This window comes from Notamacropus eugenii, chromosome 1 (assembly GCF_028372415.1).
Source record: "Notamacropus eugenii isolate mMacEug1 chromosome 1, mMacEug1.pri_v2, whole genome shotgun sequence".
In the NCBI taxonomy this organism is placed as follows: Eukaryota; Metazoa; Chordata; class Mammalia; order Diprotodontia; family Macropodidae; genus Notamacropus; species Notamacropus eugenii.
In genome coordinates, this window is record NC_092872.1 from 711,085,146 (window position 1) to 711,105,137 (window position 19,992).

The following is a 19,992-nucleotide window of genomic DNA, read 5'->3' on the forward strand; positions in this document are numbered from 1 at the left end:
AGTGGGAGCAATGAGTAGACATTTCAAAAAGGTAGAATTCAGCTTGATAAGAGTAAAAAACTCCTAGTACCTAACAACATTAGTGCAAAAGTGGTGACTTCATCACTAGAGGTCCTCAAGCAGAGATTGTACACCCATTCATCAGTGATGTTGTGGGAAGTGGAGGCAGAGGGAGCGTCCTGCTGAAATGCAGGATGAACTAAGTGATCTCTGAAGAGTCCCTTCAGTCCTCCTTGGCTTCTCTGACTAATGAGGATCCAGCTCAAGTTCTGCATGTTTGTGGGACACCTTGAAAAAGAATTCCAAAGTAATTTGCTGCAAAGGGAAAAAATACTTTGGATTTTCTTTTAATTATTTAACTGTAAAGACATCAGTCTTATTACTGATCTTGAAGTAACTGGGTCATATGGTTAAATTGTATTGACATTTAGGTATGGCATATGAGTGGGGAGAAGATGATTATGGAAACCCATAGACTAACCTAGTATATGATAGATTATAGGTTTTACTAAGACCGTCCTTTTCCTTCCTTCCTTCCTTCCCTGCCATTCTGTTCTCCTTCTCCCTCTCCCATTTGTATTTATTCCATATACCCCCTTTTTACTAGCAAGTATGAATGACTCAAGTCTTTTTCAACAAACGGGACCACTTGGAGACATTTTAGGGTTTTCATTTTTTGGACTACCATGACTTTTGCGGGGACAGGTGCAGGGTTGGGGGCAGTAGAATATTACCTGGCTTAGACTTGACAGCCATAAGATCTGAAAAACCAATTTCTTCTTTAGCAGCAGCTATAAGGATTTTCTTCCAAGTGAGGCAAATCTAAGGTATTGTCCAAAGCTATATCTGTGTCTAGATATGTTTATGTAAAGTTGAGAACAACATTCAGATGTGAAGTTGCCTGGGTGTGAACTCCACAAGGACAGAGTCCGTCTTGAAAAGAAGGAATGCTCTGTAGTGGTAACCCCTTGAAAATGGAGCAGGGTGCCAGATTTGGTTGTTCCATAGCTTCAATGAGGGGATTGAATTTCTTCTGTACCACTCCTGTTCCCTTACATCAGGAAAGAGTTCAGTATCAGGGTGGTTCCTCCAGGTGGCACAACTGGGGCCGGGTTTATCTCCATGACTACAGGGCCTAGAAGGCCTGGAAGCCTGGATGTGGGCAGCATGCACAGATTCTTCTTCTGCATTCTTCAGCCCTTGAGCTGATAGGCAGTTCCAAAAATCCATTCCCAATGCAAAGGTCCTAGCTTATTCCCAGTTACCAAGTCAAGTCAAGAAGCAATATTAAGCACCTACTATATGCCAGGCTAAGTTCTGCAGATACAAAGAAAGTCAAATAACAGTCTTGAAAGGTGAGGAAATATATTGTTCCCATCTTATTAAAACCAACCTATAACAGTGCCAGGGCTTAGAGCAGAAGGATAAAGTCCTTCTGTGTGTCTCCACAGCTGATTACATTGCAACAGCAAACCTGAATCCTCCCAGGCAGTTCACTATTTAACACTGTCTGTACTGTGTAGATGGCCAAGAGTTGCCTAGTTTAAATATCTAAGCATTTCTACCATAATTCCAGGCATCGAAAGCAAGACTGTGGGCATTCTGAGCACCTATCTTCAAGCTCACTTTAGTGGCATGACTTTTCTCTCTAAGCCAAGAGTCATCCATTTGGGTCCACAGATTTATCTGTCTGTGGATAGATTTCAAGAGGTCCTTGAACTTGGATGGAAAAAAAAATTTTACATCTTTATTTTCACCAACCTCTAACTGAAATTTAGCATTTCCGTTGAGTATGAATGCAGGCAATCCATATGGTTCTGAGAAGGGGCCCATGGACAATCTCAGAAGCTTCTCCAGGCTGCCACAGGTGCCCATGACCCACACCAAAAGGACCCTCTTCCCGTGGACATCTCACCCACCCCCATGGATTCAGTTACCCTTTCTGGGCCCATAGCTTCTATATATTCATGCCTGATCCTTTTTTTTCCTCCCGCTCCCCTGGCATTAGCACAGTGCCTGGCACGTAGTGGGCCCTTAATAAGTACTTGCATGTTTCCTTTCTTCCAGCCCCACAAGTGCATCTGCTAGATCTCTCTAGCTCAATATTTCCAAAACTGTTTATTCATCATCTCTCCCTCAAATATACCCTTCTTCCTACCTTCCCTTTTCTTTTGATGACACCACTCCTTTCCTAAGGTTTCTGAGTTGGAAACCTTAAAGCCACCTTTAACTTTCCTCCTTTCCCTCAATCCTTACACCCAATCAACTGCCACATCTACCTCTACAATTCCCAACTTTACTGATGTAGCTCGCTAAATGCCTCCCCCAGTATCTGTGACCCCAACACAGGGTGAGGCAAAGGAAGGAAGCATGCCTAGCTGGCATAGAAGAGCTGAAGCTTCGAGGACGTTGCTTGGGCCAGATGAGTAAGAAGCCTCGGCCTCTTCTGTGGCTTGTCTCCCAGTATGACACTGGCCTCATGGCCCAGATTTATCTCTGTACTGTTTTCCATTTCTGCCTTAAACTCTTGGATGCTGACCCTTGATAAGCCCTCTTTTCAGTTTGAGCTTGTTTGGATTCTAACGTGCAGCCTCTGCACTCAGACTGCTGCCAACCTAGACACACGCCTTACCTCTTCCACACACTGATGTGCTTTCTGCTGTCTGCCTCCAGGTGCTCCCTCCTCTCTAGTCCCTCCTACACAGACTTGAATGCAAAGATAGGACTCTGCTGCTCACATCCTTACAAACCTTCCAAGACTTCCTGTTGCATGTGAGAGAAAAAAAACAAATGCATTCAGCCTAGTCTTTAAGGTCATCAGCAGTCTGGCTTTTAATTTGCCCTTGCATCATTCATTCCTCTGTCTTTCATGCAGCTTGTTCCAGCTATGGGAGCAGAGGAAAAGCCACTGGATTTAGAGTCAGGGGATTCTGCCACTTCCTACCTTTGTGATTTCAGACAAGCCACTCACCCTCCTGGGCCTCAGTTTCCTCATCTGCAAAAAGAGGGGGTTGGACTAGGTGACCTTTGAGGCTCCTGCCATCCTGAGAGCCATCAGCCATTCAAAGCAGTGGATTCTGAGAGGTGCTGGCATGGAGGGGTCAACCTGTGGGCACAGAGTCAGAAAATAGAACGTCCAATTTGTGGAGCAGCTAGTGCATAACATTGACTGAAATGGAGAGGCCATGAAGGTTTGGAGCGGGTGGGATGGGGGGGAGATACAGAATAAGTTAAGTGAGAGCCAGATTATGAAGGGCTTTAAATGCCAACCTTAGGCATTTATTTTATTCTAAGGGCCAAAGGAAGACCACTGATGCTTTTTTTTCAGTAAAGGAATGAGATAGATCAGTGTCTTAGGACTACTTATTTGACTATTTTATAGAGAATAGATTGGAGACCAGTTAGGCTACTGAAATAATGCAGACTAGAAATGATGAGTGCCTGAAATAAGATAATGACGGTATTAGTGGAAAGGTGGAAGAGATAGTATAGATGGTATAACCGTGGCCTGGAATTGGCAGAACCAGATTTAAATGTAATTGGGAAATAGTTAACAAAAGAAATAAAAATGCAAATGGGACATAGATAATGTTAACATGTGGTTTTCTAAGTCAGTATGTGGTCCACAGAGATCCTGACTCCATTTCTATTTGAGTTGGGCACCATCAATATAGACATTGACTCAACAGGTCTTGACCATTGATTGGCCATAAGTAGTAAGGGGGAAGAAAGAGTCAAGTGTGATGGCCCAAGATTACAAACCTGGATGTTTGAGAAGGGGTGGTAGCACCCTTCAGTGAAATGATGAAGACAAAAAGGAGGGACAGGTTTGGGAATGGGGAAGGAGGAAATAATATGTCCTCTGAAGGATTTATTGAGTTCAGGTTCTAGTGAACCATCCAGGTAGAGTTAGGTGGTACAAAGCTGAAGTTTAGAAGGTATTAGGGAGAGATAATAGAGATCTGAGAATAATCTGTTTAGAGATGATGATTGTACTGTGGGGGCTGGTGAGATAACCAAGAGAAAGTATAGAATAAAGAGTGGGCCTGGGTAGAACATTGGAGGACAGTTCTGGGAAGGAGTGTTTGCCCATGGGGAACATAGTGAGAAGGAATTAGATAATGATTCAGCTGAGAAGACTGAGAAGGATCCATCACAGAGAATGAAGGAGAACAAAGGCAGAGGAGAGGCGTGGAAGCTAAGGGAAAACAGAGTACCCAGAGTGGTGGTCAGTGTTAAAAGCTGTAGAGAGTTCACATAGAGAGGACAGAGAAAGGGCCATTGCATTTAGCAGTTAGAAGACTGTGGATAATCATGGAGAAAGCTTAATAAATGCTAGTTAGTTAGCTGACAGCTTTCATTTTTCTCAATAAAACAGGAAACAAAGTCTTCTCCTCTTAGAGATAGGATGTTATAGAGTTCTTGAGCAGTGAGAAAGTTTAGAATAATTATTATGAAGAGTGTGTTGAACCTTCAAGGAAGAATAAAAGGATTGCCATGTAGCAGTGAGAGCCCAGTTGAGAGACTGGGTTTTGTAGCAGACACAGTCAGCATAGTTGTGACCTACTCCAGCTATTTTCAGTAGTACACAGGTAGGACAGAGGGAGAAATGGAAATAGATGAACTTATAGTAAGAGGATTTCAGGGTGAAGAGATGATGCAGCAAGAACAGTTAGAGTTAATGGTGAGATTGAGGGTCTGACAACGCATGTCAGTGACAAAGTAGGTCATGGGAATTAAGAAGGTTGATGAACCAGGAAGCTAGGGTCTTCAAGGGGATGACATTCACGTACCAAACATGAGAGCAAAGGGCTGTGATTGAAAGAACTATAATCCCAAATTTGAACTCTTTGACTAAAAGAAGTGTGAGTGGGGGGGAGAATGAATGTGTCAGATGCTACATGAATGGGACAAGGATTCCGTCCCCTCATCCTCCAGCATGTTCCAAGTTTTTGATCTGTCTTTTACCCTGCTTGGAGCCTGTCTCTTCCCTGCTGCAAAAACATCAGTGGTCCCTTATCTCCCTTGTCCATACTCCTCAGCTTGGCATTCGAGGGCCTGTACAGTTTGGCCTCTGTCTAACTTTCCATCTCAGTCTACCATTGTTATTCTACCTGAATCCTACAGTTCAGCCAATTTGATCTATTCGACTTCCCTAAACATGACTTCCACTTCCCATCTCTTTGCTTTTGCAAATGCATCTTTCTCCACCTGAAAATCCTCCTTTGATCTCTGTCTCAAGCCTACTAGTTACTTAATGGCTGGTAAAATGGCACTTCCTGACAGTTCTCCTTTCCTCACCCAAGCTGAAAATGATGTCTCCCTCCTCAGCCTCCCATTTGTTCTTACTTCTTAGAACACTTATTTGAGACTGCTTTCAGTTATTTATGTGTATGTCCTGTCCCCTAATAGAATATAAGGTCCATACAGGGAGCCTCTCTTATTTTGTGTATCCCTACAGTGCCTAGCAAAGTGCCATGCACTTGTTACCTACTCAGTAAATATTTGCTGAATTCAAGAATGAAAGGCAGTTATGGTTGGAGATGCTTTATTCCCAGCAGAAGGGTTGATTTGGTATGACCAAAAAGTTGAGCTCTTGTCAAGTAATGTTAAGTCAACCCAAAAGCAGCTGTGGTGTTAACACTGTTCCCCTATACTGGAATCACTTTCTTTGTTTCATTACAAAATATTAAGAGTATTAGCTGCTGTTTTATCATTTACTGGCTAAAAATGCCTGGTTGTTACTCTGGCAGGCAACAGATTTTGATCTGTTCAGTCTTCCCCCTGTTCTGTCATAGCTGATCTAGAGAAACATTTAGATCACTTCTGGTATGGGTTTTGAGGCGATGAGAGGCTTCTGCAAAAGATTGCCTGTTGTTCCTCATTTACAGATTTACCTTACAAACTTACCTCGTACTAACATGAAACTCCATTTCACCAAAATGCTTGGGAACAGTGGCTCATTAATAAATTTTCAGCTTAATTACCACTTTACTAGAAAACCTTACTGGTTCACCCCTTGCTGAAAACTTTGCAAAAATTTCCAGGTCTTCTTTTCTGCATTTAGTGGCCTATGGGGGAAAATATCTGAACATTTCTTTGATTGTGGCTCTTACAATAACATAGGGTCCCGATTAGGACCCTTAGTTCTCTTTATATATAGTAATGTCGAAAGTATAGATACACTGATATATTCTTAGAGGTTATTTTTAAAATTAGTCCTTCAGATTAGCTTCATGTTGTCATATTCTCCTTTGCCTAAAAAGGGGAGGCAGAATTGTAATTGTAGTTATTGGAGGGTCCCATTTCATTTGGGATTGGTTCATTTAGGAAGGAAGCCTAGGTTTCTGTGTAACCATGCCATGTGTTCTCACGAGCATATCCTAGACCTGCAGTGGGAAAAGACTTCCAAGGTCTGGGACCTGCATAGTTCTCCCACTGCTTCTGTCTTTTCTTTTGCAAACTGTTGCTGAGCCAGATGAGTTCCTACTTGTAGTTGGTCAGTTAAGCATGCTTTGACTATGAGGGAGGCAGACAATTTTAGTGAAAACCTGCACTGGCCACTTTCCCTGATTTCTGTCGTAGAAAAGAGATACTCTTTGGAGAAATAGATGTAAGCAGGATTATTTTTTAAGAGAAGTCAGCGCTAAGCTCCTTTGAACAAAGAATCAAGAGTAAGGCTTCTAAAAGGCAGAATGTAGAGTAAATTAGCAGAGGAGGAAAAAATGAAAAGAGGGGGTACATTTGTGCGTTTGAAAATGGAATCAGCTACCATAAACAGGTTTCTAGAGACATCTTCATCCACCATCTCTTTGCTCAGAGGCATACACAAACCTACCCAAAGAGTATCTCTGGACTCCTCTCCCTTTCCCTTAGGCATCTTTCTCTTGGCCTCCTGGGAATTTCCTGCCTGTTACAATCTCATATACCAAATCATTTTTTCCCCGGGGGCAGAGAGGGAAGGGTATACTGCATATATGAAGATGCAGGTAGATAAAGGTAATTACTTAAACACATATAGGGCAAGACTTATTGGTTTGGAGGCCCCGATTAAGATGCAGAAGAGCATGTGAGGTTGATGATTATATTTCGGGGAGAGTTAATTGACGGAAGGTGAAGGCAGACAAAGGACTTCTGCTTACTGCCTTCTTGAATCCCAATCAGGAATTATGATTAAAGACTCCACGAGACAACAGAGGGCTGATGAATTGGTGTCTCTTTTTTTTTTTCTTTTTTTGCCGTCATTCACACTTGATTGACTTCAACCTTTCAAGTGCAAAAGTCTCTCTTTTCCATTATTATTCATAGCCATCTGAGTTTTTCTAATTAAAGTGTATGAAAACAATTACTGATCCGTCGTACTGAGTCTGTTAGTGGGGATGTCTGCCTTACTGTAATGTGTATAAAAAGCTCACAGTTTTCTATAATGATGTGCAGCTGAGGTGTTAGATAATTTTATTCTTTTTTACTCTGTAGGGTTTTTTTTATTTCTCATGATTTATTTTTCATAATTCCTAAAGATCCCAGGAAAGGACTGATCCTGCAGCTTCAACTGAGAAGGGGCAGGAGAGAATATTCATTTTCTTTCTTTTTTTCTCCAACTCACCCTCCCCCCCTCCCCCCCTGCTACACACACCCCATTTCCCACCCCCTCTTCTGAGGCTGGTTACTATAAATTAATCGGTGACCTTTCACTTATTGAATTCCCATTGGACTCCCCAACCACACTGGTCAGAAATGCCTTCTATTAAAAAGAAAATAGATGGAATGAGTTTGGCATTCTCAACGCCATTGATTCATCAATCCCTGGACTTAACTAGCTGCTGTTACATGTTATATTGGGGGGGCAGATGTCTATAAGAGAAAGAAATGCTGTCTCATGCAGTCTTATTCACCTGTACTGCACCTGTTCTTTAGTAAGCAGATTCTCAAAAGTCTTTAGCCTCAATTCATGTCATTTGGTGAATGTAGAGTTTGGTGTCTGCCTCTCCCTCACTGTGCTCTCTCTTTTTAGTGCCCATTAAGTCATTATCTGCCTTCTCTCTAGATGTTTAGTATTTCAGCCATAACCTAAAGAGAGACTTGGGTGATTGCAATGAATGTCAGCAGCTGTTTGGAGAATAGCTCAGGTTTTTCAGAACCAATAGTAATGTTGATACCAACATTGATCTGGGTATTGTCACAACCTGGAAGATGGACTGGAAAAGGATCTGTGATTTCATTAGTATTAGGAGTTCCTGGATAAGGAAATTCCTTCTCCCAATCCCTGCAATTCATAGAGAGTTGTCTATGGAGGAGATGTCAAACTCAAAGAAAAATGAGGCCACTGGAACCATACAGAAAGATCTCTGCTGAAGCTTATTGACATTGAAAAACCACACATTAACATTATCTATATCATGTATTTTTACTTATTTTGTTAAATTTTCTTGCTTATGTTTTATTCTGGGGCGCTTGATTAACACTCCTGATCAGAGATTAAGTGGCTTAGCCAGGATCACATAACCAGTTTCTGTCCGAGGTAGTGTTTGAACCCAGGTTATCCTGACTTCAAAACCTGCTTTCTCTCCACTCCACCATCTTGCCTCTCATGTAGAGTTGACTTTGTTGAAACAGTTTGTCTGTGAAACATCATTTTGCTCATTGGTGATGGGTACCAGATAAAATAGCTGATGATTATCTAACTTATTCTTTATCTGCAAAATAGTTTGTATTTAAGATACATAAATATATTAAAAATTTATATATTTATTTTCATTTTATAATATACAAATATATACATTTTATTTTACATATTTATAGAATATATAAATATAAAAATTTCTGTTTTGTGCATTTTATTTTATAAACATATAAAAATAATCTTCTAAATCCATCTTTCTGGCTATGGTAGAAAAGGTGGGAAAGTTTCCCAGTTACATTAGAAAAGCATGTTAATGCAATACTTGTATCTTGTTGTATAACAGCAGGCAAAGGTGAGGGAACCTGGTGTGTAACCATGCCTGCAAGTCAAATTGGGCATCCCTCCTGTTAGAACTAGAGAATTTGAATTCTTATGTTGGATGTTGTTGTGAGGCAACATGGTTCTCAACCCCAGAGGACCAAATTAGGAGGCCTGTCTTCAGGGCTGTGTGGGTGGGTGTGTGGCAAGGTGGTGGGAAAGGCCGAAGCAGAGAGAAGAACCGGATGCAGAATGGAGGTTCTTTTTGATCCAAGCCACTTGACTGAGCCCCACAGTGTTTAAGGCCAACGACTGAGAACAGGGTCAGGTCCTCCCCTGCTGGCAATATTCCATGGGGCTGGCTTGCTGGCGGCAACATCAGACACTGCCTTCTGATGTCTTCTGCCCATGGCGGCCCCTCAAGAAGAAATCCTTGACTTGAGGGAGGCCCAGGGAGTGCTCCTTCTCTCTTGATCTGAGTGTGTAAAGGGTTACAAAACGTTGTTTTCCTGGAAAATCTGCCAACTTGTCTGCCTGTCCTCATCCTTCCTTTTGTTCCCCTTTCTTATTCTTACCCTTTCCTTCCCTCTCTTATTCCCCTCCTTTTCTTGCCTGAATACATTTTGAAAACAGTACTACAATGCTCCCTGCTTCAAGATTACAGTGTACTTTACTAGGTATGATTTAATTAGGGCCCTTATTATGTTTTCAGCAGCTTAAGGTGGGCCTTTCAACTTATCTACCTAATTGGCTGCACAAGAAGTTTCACAACCCATGACAAAACATTGTCAGTGATCAAAGTCAAAATTCTGCATAAAGGAAAAATATTAATAATAAGATTATTCTTCAAGTGTGCACTGCTAATTATGTCCAGAATGTAACCGTAGAAACACTTTTGACTGATGCGAGCTTTGTCTAATAAACATGAATCTTCAGTGAGCTATGAGAAATGACACCTCCGCCTTCACACTGGGGAAGGCTAATTTTGCTTATTAAAGAATTTTTAAACCTCTTCCCATTTTGTTTCCCCTTCCTCCCCATTTGCCTCTCTTCATTTCTCTGTCTCTCCTGCCTCAGGTGACGACCCCTGAAATGATGATGCCCAGCAGCATGTTTCTCCCAGCCGCTGTTCCAGACCGAGATGGCAGCTCCAACCCGGAGGAGGCAGGAAAGCAGCCTGGTCAGTTTCTTCATTCTTGACTTCCGAGAATTGACATAAAATCAAACCCTAAGCCAAAAGCAGCACCCTTTTGAGGTCTGGAGGATCATTTTCAGTTCACAGAGCTATACCTGTTGAGGAAATAGGAGGCTCATGTTGGCTGTCCTTTGCCTTTGACGCTATCTCTGTCTGGCATTGGCATGTATTTGTGCTTTTCATATAGTTTAAAGATGAGAGACAGACAATGGAATCTTGGTTTCATTCTCTCCCTAAGTGGATGTGATCTGCTTTGTAACCCAAGTGTTTTTAAATGGGCATTAGCACAGAATCTGTAGGGACACGCTGTGTGTGTACATCCTTGTCCATGTGTAGCTCTTATAAACGGTACTGAGTTGATGAACCAAGTTGCCCAAGCTTCTGAGATTCAGTAATGAAGCTCTGAGTCTGGTAGCACTAGGTGACTAGATGACATTTTCATGAGGAATTATCCCTTACAGGCCAGTGGACTTCCTGAAGTGACTTTAGAAGCACAGACTTGGTGCCATCCTGCTTCTCAAAGGGGAAGTTTTACTTGCCTTGGGTGAAGAATAGAGGGTCTCTACAGATGTCTTCTTGTAGGAATTTATGCTTCTCTTTCCTATTTGTGGGTATCTCCTGCTTTGTGGCTAAGGAGAGATCTTTAGTTTATCACACTTTCCATCTTTCACCCCTCAAGAGAGCCAAGTGGATTCTAAATTGTCTTATTTAAGAATTAAGTCTAATGAATGAACTTACCATAACCAAAACATCTAAAACTATCACAGCACCATCAGACAACCTCAGATGATCAGCTTTCCCTGCCTAATGTGGAGAAACACTGAAAAGATTTTTTTTTTCAGGCAGTGAAGGTATTTTAAGTCTTACAGTCCCCAAGATGCAGTAAGAAATTAATTCTGTCAGGGACTATTTCCTGTTATATTGTAGAGACTTAGTGAATTGTTTTGTGAGAATAGATTGCTTGATTGTAGATTATCATGGATGACAAAATATTCAACAACCAGATTTCAACCAAAAGTAGAGTAGCTTAAAAGAGACTGTTTTTACCTGACTTTATGGAGGATAACAATACCATCCAGTTTATACCACCCATTTTCCCCCTTTAAAAAGAGAAAGAGAGAGAGACACACACAGAGACAGACAGACAGAGAGAGAGAAAGAGAGAGAGAGAAATAGTCCAGTAAAATATTCTCAATTTGAACAGAAATTATATGCCAAACCCAGTATGATTCAACTTGAGTTTTTAAGAATCAACATTATTTTTTCCCTTTGAAAGTTTTCTGGGGCTTATATGGAAAAAAGAGATCCAGACCAAAGTTAGTAGCTATTTCAGACCCAAGGAAATAAAGGCCAAAGAAATAAAGGATTATTTCAGTGTGCCTTCAACATCCGATTGATTCTTAAGCTTATTGCATATGTTAAAGGTCTATTGTAAATTGTAACTTTTTCATTAGTTCTTTCACTCTGCATCTGTTTGTATCTTGTTTTATAAGATATCATGCTTGAAAAGTAATAAAACTACGTCTTTAAGAAGATTCACTCGTTCAGACTGGCTTCCCCCACCCCTTCCTTGATCATGTTGCATTAATAAGCTGTTATCTCAGTGGAAGATTCTGGCTGACATTTATAATGTTTTTTCATTTCTTTTTGGGGTTTGATATATTTTGCAGAAACCTCAGAGGATCTAGGAAAGAGCATCCTGCCATCGGAGAGCGCGGAACACAGCGGAGAGCTAAAACCCTCCCCTGCGGATCCAAGCTCAGCCCGCGAGGAATCCGGCTTCCTCTGCTGGAAGAAGGGATGCAATCAAGTCTTCAAAACTTCTTCGGCCCTTCAGACACATTTCAATGAGGTACACGCCAAGAGGCCACAGTTGCCTGTGTCTGACCGCCATGTGTACAAGTACCGCTGCAATCAGTGCAGCCTTGCCTTCAAGACAGTGGAGAAACTCCAGCTTCATTCGCAGTACCATGTCATCAGGGCGGCCACCATGTGTTGCCTGTGCCAACGCAGTTTTCGGACTTTCCAGGCTTTGAAAAAGCACCTGGAGACGAGCCACCTGGAGCTGAGTGAGGCGGACATCCAGCAGCTTTACAGCGGCCTCCTGGTCAATGGTGACCTCCTGGCCATGGGTGACCCATCCTTAGCAGAAGACCACACCATCATAGTTGAGGAGGACAAGGAAGAGGAAAGCGACTTGGAGGACAAGCAGAGCCCTGCTGGCAGTGATTCTGGGTCAGTCCAAGAGGATTCAGGCTCAGAACCAAAGAGGGCTCTTCCTTTCAGAAAAGGCCCCAATTTCACAATGGAAAAGTTTCTGGATCCTTCCCGCCCCTACAAATGTACAGTCTGCAAGGAGTCTTTTACCCAAAAGAACATTCTGTTGGTTCACTATAATTCTGTCTCCCACCTGCACAAGTTAAAAAGAGCCCTCCAGGAGTCTGCAACAGGTCAGCCTGAGCCCACCAGTAGCCCTGACAACAAGCCTTTTAAGTGTAACACCTGCAATGTGGCCTACAGCCAGAGCTCCACCCTGGAGATCCACATGAGGTCCGTGCTGCATCAAACCAAGGCTCGAGCAGCGAAGCTGGAGGCTGCAGGGGGCAGCGGGGCCAGCAATGGCACAGGAAACAGCAACAGCATCCCACTGGGAGCTTCCACACCAAGTCCTGTCAACACGAGCGGGAGTGGCACCACCTTCCCCACGACCAGCACAGGAAGTGCCAGCACGGCCCCGAGCTCCAGTTTACTCAGCCAGGCGACGAGCGACAGTGTCAGCATGCCACCCCTTGGGAATCCTGTGGCGCCCAACATCGCCTCCCCTTCTGAGCCCAAAGAGGTCAACCGGAAGAAGCTGGCAGACATGATCGCCTCAAGGCAGCAGCAGCAGCAGCAGCAACAGCAACAGCAGCAGCAGCAGCAGGCACAGACGCTGGCCCAGGCCCAGGCCCAGGTTCAGGCCCACTTGCAGCAAGAGTTGCAGCAGCAGGCAGCCCTCATCCAGTCCCAGCTGTTTAACCCCGCCCTCTTGCCTCACTTTCCCATGACCACAGAGACCTTGCTCCAGCTCCAGCAGCAGCAGCATCTCCTCTTTCCTTTCTACATCCCCAGTGCCGAGTTCCAGCTCAATCCGGATGTGAGCCTGCCTGTCACAAGCGGGGCTAGCCTGATGCTGACGGGGACTGGCCCTACCCTGCTGGAAGACTTGAAGGCTCAGGTCCAGATCCCCCAGCAGAGCCACCAGCAGATCCTGCAGCAGCAGCAACAAAGCCAACTCTCCCTGTCCCAGACGCACACTGCTCTCCTCCCCCAGGGCCAGCATTCAGAGAAGAAGAACAAGACTGTGGTCAAGGAGAAAGACAAAGAGGGTCAGCGGGAAAGGGAAAATGTCGAAAGGGGAGATGGGAATGCAGGCCCTAAGGAATCTCTGCCAGACACCTTGAAGCCCAAAGACAAGAAAGACTTTGCACCAGGCAGTGTTTCGGAACCCTCGATGCTCCCCCCACGCATTGCCTCCGACGCAAGGGGCAATGCCACCAAGGCCTTATTGGAGAACTTTGGCTTTGAGCTGGTTATCCAATATAATGAGAATAAGCAGAAGGTGCAGAAGAAGAGTGGGAAGACAGAACCAGGTGACAGCTTGGAAAAACTGGAGTGTGACTCATGCGGCAAGCTGTTCTCCAACATTCTGATTCTCAAGAGTCACCAAGAGCATGTTCATCAGAATTACTTTCCCTTTAAGCAATTGGAGAGGTTTGCCAAGCAATACAGAGAACACTATGATAAGCTGTATCCTCTGAGGCCACAGACTCCAGAGCCGCCTCCTCCACCACCTCCCCCACCACCACCTCCTCCGCTCCCTGCAGCCCCTCCTCAGCCAGCCTCCACTCCTACTCTTCCCACGCCAGCCCCACCCATCGCTTCACCCACCATCACACCAGCCCAGCCATCTGTGCCACTCACACAGCTCTCCATGCCAATGGAGCTGCCCATCTTCTCACCGCTCATGATGCAAACCATGCCCCTGCAGACGTTGCCAGCCCAGCTGCCCCCTCAGCTTGGGCCTGTGGACCCTCTACCCGCCGACCTGGCGCAGCTTTACCAACATCAGCTCAATCCCAGCCTGCTCCAGCAGCAAAACAAGAGGCCCCGCACCAGAATCACTGATGACCAGCTCCGGGTCCTCAGGCAGTACTTTGACATCAACAACTCCCCCAGTGAGGAACAGATCAAAGAGATGGCGGACAAGTCTGGGCTGCCCCAGAAGGTGATCAAGCACTGGTTCCGAAACACATTGTTCAAGGAGCGCCAGCGAAACAAAGACTCGCCCTACAACTTCAGTAATCCGCCCATCACGAGCCTGGAAGAGCTCAAGATCGACTCACGGCCCCCTTCCCCTGAACCTCAGAAACACGAGTACTGGGGGAGCAAAAGGTCCTCCCGGACACGCTTTACTGACTACCAGCTGCGAGTCCTGCAGGACTTCTTTGATGCCAATGCTTACCCGAAGGACGATGAATTTGAACAGCTTTCTAACTTGCTCAACCTCCCAACCCGAGTCATAGTCGTCTGGTTTCAGAACGCCCGACAGAAGGCCAGGAAAAACTATGAAAATCAGGGAGAGGGCAAAGATGGGGAAAGGCGCGAGCTTACCAATGACAGGTATATCCGAACAAGCAATTTAAACTACCAGTGCAAAAAATGTAACTTAGTCTTTCAACGTATTTTTGATCTTATTAAGCATCAGAAAAAGCTGTGTTACAAAGATGAGGATGAGGATGGGCAGGATGATAGTCAAAATGAGGACTCCATGGACGCCATGGAGCTGCTGACTCCCACCAGTTCCTCCTGCAGCACCCCGATGCCCTCCCAGGCCTACAGCGCCCCATCCTCGTCAGCCAATGCAACATCTTCAACCTTTCTGCAGCTCAACACGGAGGCTGATGAATCCTCCACCTTTGGCTCAAAAATAGAAGCTACAGATGAGAAACCAAAGCAGCCTGAACCTCCTAGTTCACATCCAAATCAAACCCAAGAGAAGCAAGTACAACCAAAGCACGAGTCACAGCAGCAGCAGCAGCCACCACAGCAAGACCAGTTGGAACAGAAGACTAGCGCAGCCCAGCAGAAGAACCCTCAGCTGTCTTCTCCTGCCCTGCAGCAGCCACCCCAGCAGGTTCCTCCCCCTCAGTGTTCCCTGCCCCAATCAAGCCCAAGCCCATCCTCTCAACTCTCGCACCTGTCTCTCAAGCCTCTTCACACATCCACTCCCCAACAGATGGCCAACCTACCTCCTCAGCTTATCCCCTACCAGTGTGACCAGTGCAAACTGGCATTCCCCTCCTTTGAACACTGGCAAGAACATCAGCAGCTTCACTTTTTAAGTGCACAGAACCAGTTCATACACCCCCAGTTTCTGGACAGGACACTGGACATGCCTTTCATGCTGTTTGACCCCAGTAACCCGCTTCTTGCAAGTCAGCTGCTCTCTGGAGCCCTGCCCCAAGTTCCAGCAAGCTCGGCCACTTCTCCTTCAACACCAACCTCCACGATGAACACTCTGAAGAGGAAGCTGGAAGAGAAAGCCAGTGCCAGCCCTGGGGAAAATGACAGTGGGACGGGAGGAGAGGAACCTCAAAGAGATAAGCGCTTAAGGACCACTATTACCCCAGAACAGCTGGAAATCCTCTACCAAAAGTACCTGCTGGACTCCAACCCAACCCGGAAGATGTTAGATCACATTGCACATGAAGTAGGCTTGAAAAAGCGAGTGGTACAAGTTTGGTTTCAGAACACCCGAGCTCGGGAAAGGAAAGGACAGTTTCGGGCTGTTGGCCCCGCCCAGGCTCATAGGCGGTGCCCTTTCTGTAGGGCGCTTTTCAAAGCCAAGACTGCCCTAGAGGCCCACATCCGGTCCCGTCACTGGCACGAAGCCAAAAGAGCTGGCTACAACTTGACTCTGTCTGCAATGCTGTTGGATTGTGATGGCGGCATACAGATGAAAGGGGACATTTTTGATGGAAGTGGCTTTTCCCACTTGCCACCAAGTGCCAGTGATGGCCAGGGTGTTCCCCTCTCACCGGTGAGTAAAACCATGGAACTGTCCCCCAGAACTCTGCTTAGCCCTTCCTCCATCAAAGTGGAAGGCATAGAAGATTTCGAAAGTCCCTCCATGTCCTCAGTTAACCTAAACTTTGACCAAACTAAGCTGGACAATGATGACTGTTCCTCTGTCAACACGGCCATCACAGATACCACCACAGGAGATGAAGGCAATGCAGACAATGATAGCGCAACAGGAATAGCAACCGAAACCAAATCATCGTCAGCGCCCAACGAGGGGCTGACCAAAGCTGCCATGATGGCAATGTCTGAATATGAAGATCGGTTGTCCTCTGGTCTGGTCAGCCCAGCTCCTAGCTTTTACAGCAAGGAGTATGACAATGAAGGTACAGTGGACTACAGTGAGACGTCCAGCCTTGCTGATCCCTGCTCCCCAAGTCCTGGTGCAAGTGGGTCCGCAGGAAAGTCTGGAGATAGCGGAGATCGGCCAGGGCAGAAACGTTTTCGGACTCAAATGACTAACCTTCAGTTGAAAGTCCTCAAGTCATGCTTTAATGACTATAGGACGCCAACCATGCTGGAGTGTGAGGTCCTGGGCAATGACATTGGACTGCCAAAGAGAGTTGTTCAGGTCTGGTTCCAGAATGCCAGAGCAAAAGAAAAGAAGTCAAAGCTAAGCATGGCCAAGCATTTTGGTATCAACCAAACGAGCTATGAGGGACCCAAAACAGAGTGCACTTTGTGTGGCATCAAGTACAGCGCTCGGCTGTCTGTACGTGACCATATCTTTTCTCAACAGCATATCTCCAAAGTTAAAGACACCATCGGAAGCCAGTTGGACAAGGAGAAGGAGTACTTTGACCCAGCTACTGTACGTCAGTTGATGGCTCAACAAGAGTTGGATCGGATTAAAAAGGCCAATGAGGTTCTTGGACTGGCAGCTCAGCAACCAGGAATGTTTGACAACCCTCCTCTTCAAGCTCTTAACCTCCCCACCGCTTATCCAGCATTACAGGGCATTCCCCCAGTGTTGCTCCCTGGCCTCAACAGCCCATCTCTGCCAAGCTTCACTCCATCCAACACAGGTGGGTTCTGGTACAATCTGTGGGCACTGCTCCTCTTCCCTGTCCCTGCGTCAGGGACCTAAATATGGCTTTCCCTGAACCAGTCTGTCAGGATTGTTGTTCGGAATCTTCTCAGGGGATAGGGAGCCTACATCTCTGGGAGTAGGGGTGGAGGTGGACAGGGTTAGAAGAGCCATACTGATGCTTCTTCTCCTTTGCTAAGATCTCAGGGCATCAAGAAGTATTTCAGAGCTCTCCATCCCAGCCATTGGGTTGCCAGTTCTGTCCAAATGTCTCTCAACCATGAAAGAACCCAGTTATCATTGGTGGACAGGTACCAAAACAGTATGGAGGAATTGTTAAATTAAGTGATTTTTCTCACCTGTAGTCCTAATCCTTCTTTGAGAGCCAATTGAAGATTATCTCACCCCAGAATGATTCTCTCTCTCTTTTTTTTTAAATAATGTCCTTTGTTTCTTGGTCTGACTAGTAGCTGCCATCTTAGAAGCTGTTGAGAATCTTAGTTCTTTATGACTAACTTTGCAATTTGACCAGACATCTTATATTAGGGAAGGAAGTAAGGACTTCCACATCCTACGTTTTGCAACATAGTACTTGTTAAATGAATATCCCCTAAAATAACTTTTAGAGATGTGATTTGTTCCCTCTTGGAGCCCTCCTTCCTTCATTTCACCATGTTTCCTGCTTTTCTCTCTCCTTATTTAATGAGAAACATAGAATCTGAGATGGAAACAATCTCAGTGGCCAACTAGTCTTCCCCATACCTGAACAGGAATGCTCTGTATCACACGTCCAACACAGGGTCAATCCAGCCTTTGCTCAAAGAGCTCTAGTGGGGAGGAACCCGTCACTTCCCAAGGCTGCCCATTATTCCATTTTGGGGTAGTTCTAGCTGTTTAACCTTTGGGGTAGGTGTGAGTATGTAATTGTGTCATGGACCCCTTTGGCAATGTTGTGATGTCTATGGATCCCTTCTCAGAATAATGATTTTAAACATATAATATATGATACTCAGGAGTACAAAGGAAACCAAGGATATTAAAATTCAGTTATCAAAAGTTGATGAAGTTCAGGTTAAGAACCCCCAACTTAGTCAAGTCTAAATCTGTGGCTCCCACTTCTAACCAGCACCTTTAGCTCTGCCTTCTAGGATCAAACAGAAGGAATCTGATCTCTCTTTGATGTGACACCTTTAGATACCTGAAGATGTCCGTCATGACTCTCTGAGTCATACCTTTAACAGGATAAACTTTCCCTACTTTATTCAAACAGTCCTTATCAGGCTTCCTGGTTGCTCTCCTGGGTGTTCTGGAGGTGACCAGTGTCCTGCCCCGAACGTATCAGCCAGAACTGAGCATGAGATTGCAGGTGAAGAGGGTCTCCCTCCATCCCCTTCTAGAAATGATGCCTCTTTTAGCTTTTCTGGCTCCTGTCTCACACTGACCTGGTGTTCAGATTAATTAACCAAACCTCTCTCACCTTGTACTTGCAAAATTATTTCTTTTCTTTTCTTTTTTTTTTTTTTAATGTAAGACTAACTCCATTAAGTCCAGAAGACTTGAGTTCAGATCTTTCCTCTAGCATTTCTTGGCTGTATGACTATAGACTGTAGACTAGCCTCTTTGCCTCTCCTGCCCCCAGGCAACTCTGAGACTCTTCAGTTACATGCAAGCTGCAGGAGTTAGACACAGCATGTCCCCTCACCTATGTAAGATCCCAGATTCGGACCTTGCCTCCCACATGCTGCTATTTAGCACAGTTCCTGGCACATAGTAGGTGCTTAATAAATGTTAGGTAACTGACTGACCCCAGATACTTTCCCTTACATTTCCCTCATCTGTCTGGTTCCTAGATTTTGTCACTTGAATCAGTATACAGCATTGCACCCTGCACACACCACCTTATACATCTCCTTTTACTTTTGAATGAGGTATGGCAATGTCCCAGCCATGAACTTCATCACACTAAGCCCCAGTATCCTCTGTGAGGTCAGACAGTTTTATTTGCCTTCTTGCCTTAAGCTCTCTGTCTGTCTCCCTGTCTTTCTCCCTCTCCCTCTCCCTCTTCCTCTCCCTGTGTCTACCAGTAGACCCTTGTACATACCAAGTGCCTAGAAGGTAGATGCCTGTTGAAGTACATTCACCTTGTTGTCCAGACTTTGTGTATTTATGTATAGGTTTCCAAGGCCGTAAGTTTTATTGTTAGTTCCTCTCTTGAATTATATCTCTTGGAAACTGCTGATTTTTTCTACTGCTGTTCTAGATATGCCACAGATTTTCTTTCTTTCCTTTCTCCTCCTCCCTTCCTTGTCAATTTTAAGACTTTTTGATTTGATTTGAAGGACTCTAGGCAACCACTTCCTTACCAGACCTTGTTAGGTTCACTCCATCCCTCTCTGGGAGCAGGTCATTGACATATTTTAAACAGTGGCTCAGAACTCCTGATCCTATTCTCAGGTACCATCTCTTTACCCAGCTATTTACTTTCAAATTTGCCCTTGCCTCTGATCAGCAGCAATGTCCAAGACATCATTTATGCCCCTAAGATCTTCTGTTTCTTGCCAAAGATTTAGCCATTTTTAGTAAAATTCTTTTAGATCCCTCCTGTCATCCATGGAAGTCACCAGACACATAGACAGTCATCTGATTTGACAAGTTTGTTCATTTTCATTATTTCAGTGACTGTGATTTCACTAATGAGGAGGGTCA

General features: G+C 44.8%; 1 protein-coding gene across 4 annotated transcripts in view; it reads left to right on the forward strand.

Moving 5' to 3' along the window:
• Positions 1–19,992, forward strand: part of ZFHX3 (zinc finger homeobox 3) — a 306,829-nt gene that overhangs the window by 265,391 nt on the left and 21,446 nt on the right. For all 4 annotated transcript variants that reach the window (XM_072636468.1, XM_072636471.1, XM_072636469.1 and 1 more), the window contains 2 exons: positions 10,019–10,121; positions 11,807–17,284. In XM_072636468.1, coding sequence (XP_072492569.1) covers positions 10,019–10,121; positions 11,807–17,284 — 5,581 coding nt within the window. The remainder of the gene's footprint in view (positions 1–10,018; positions 10,122–11,806; positions 17,285–19,992) is intronic.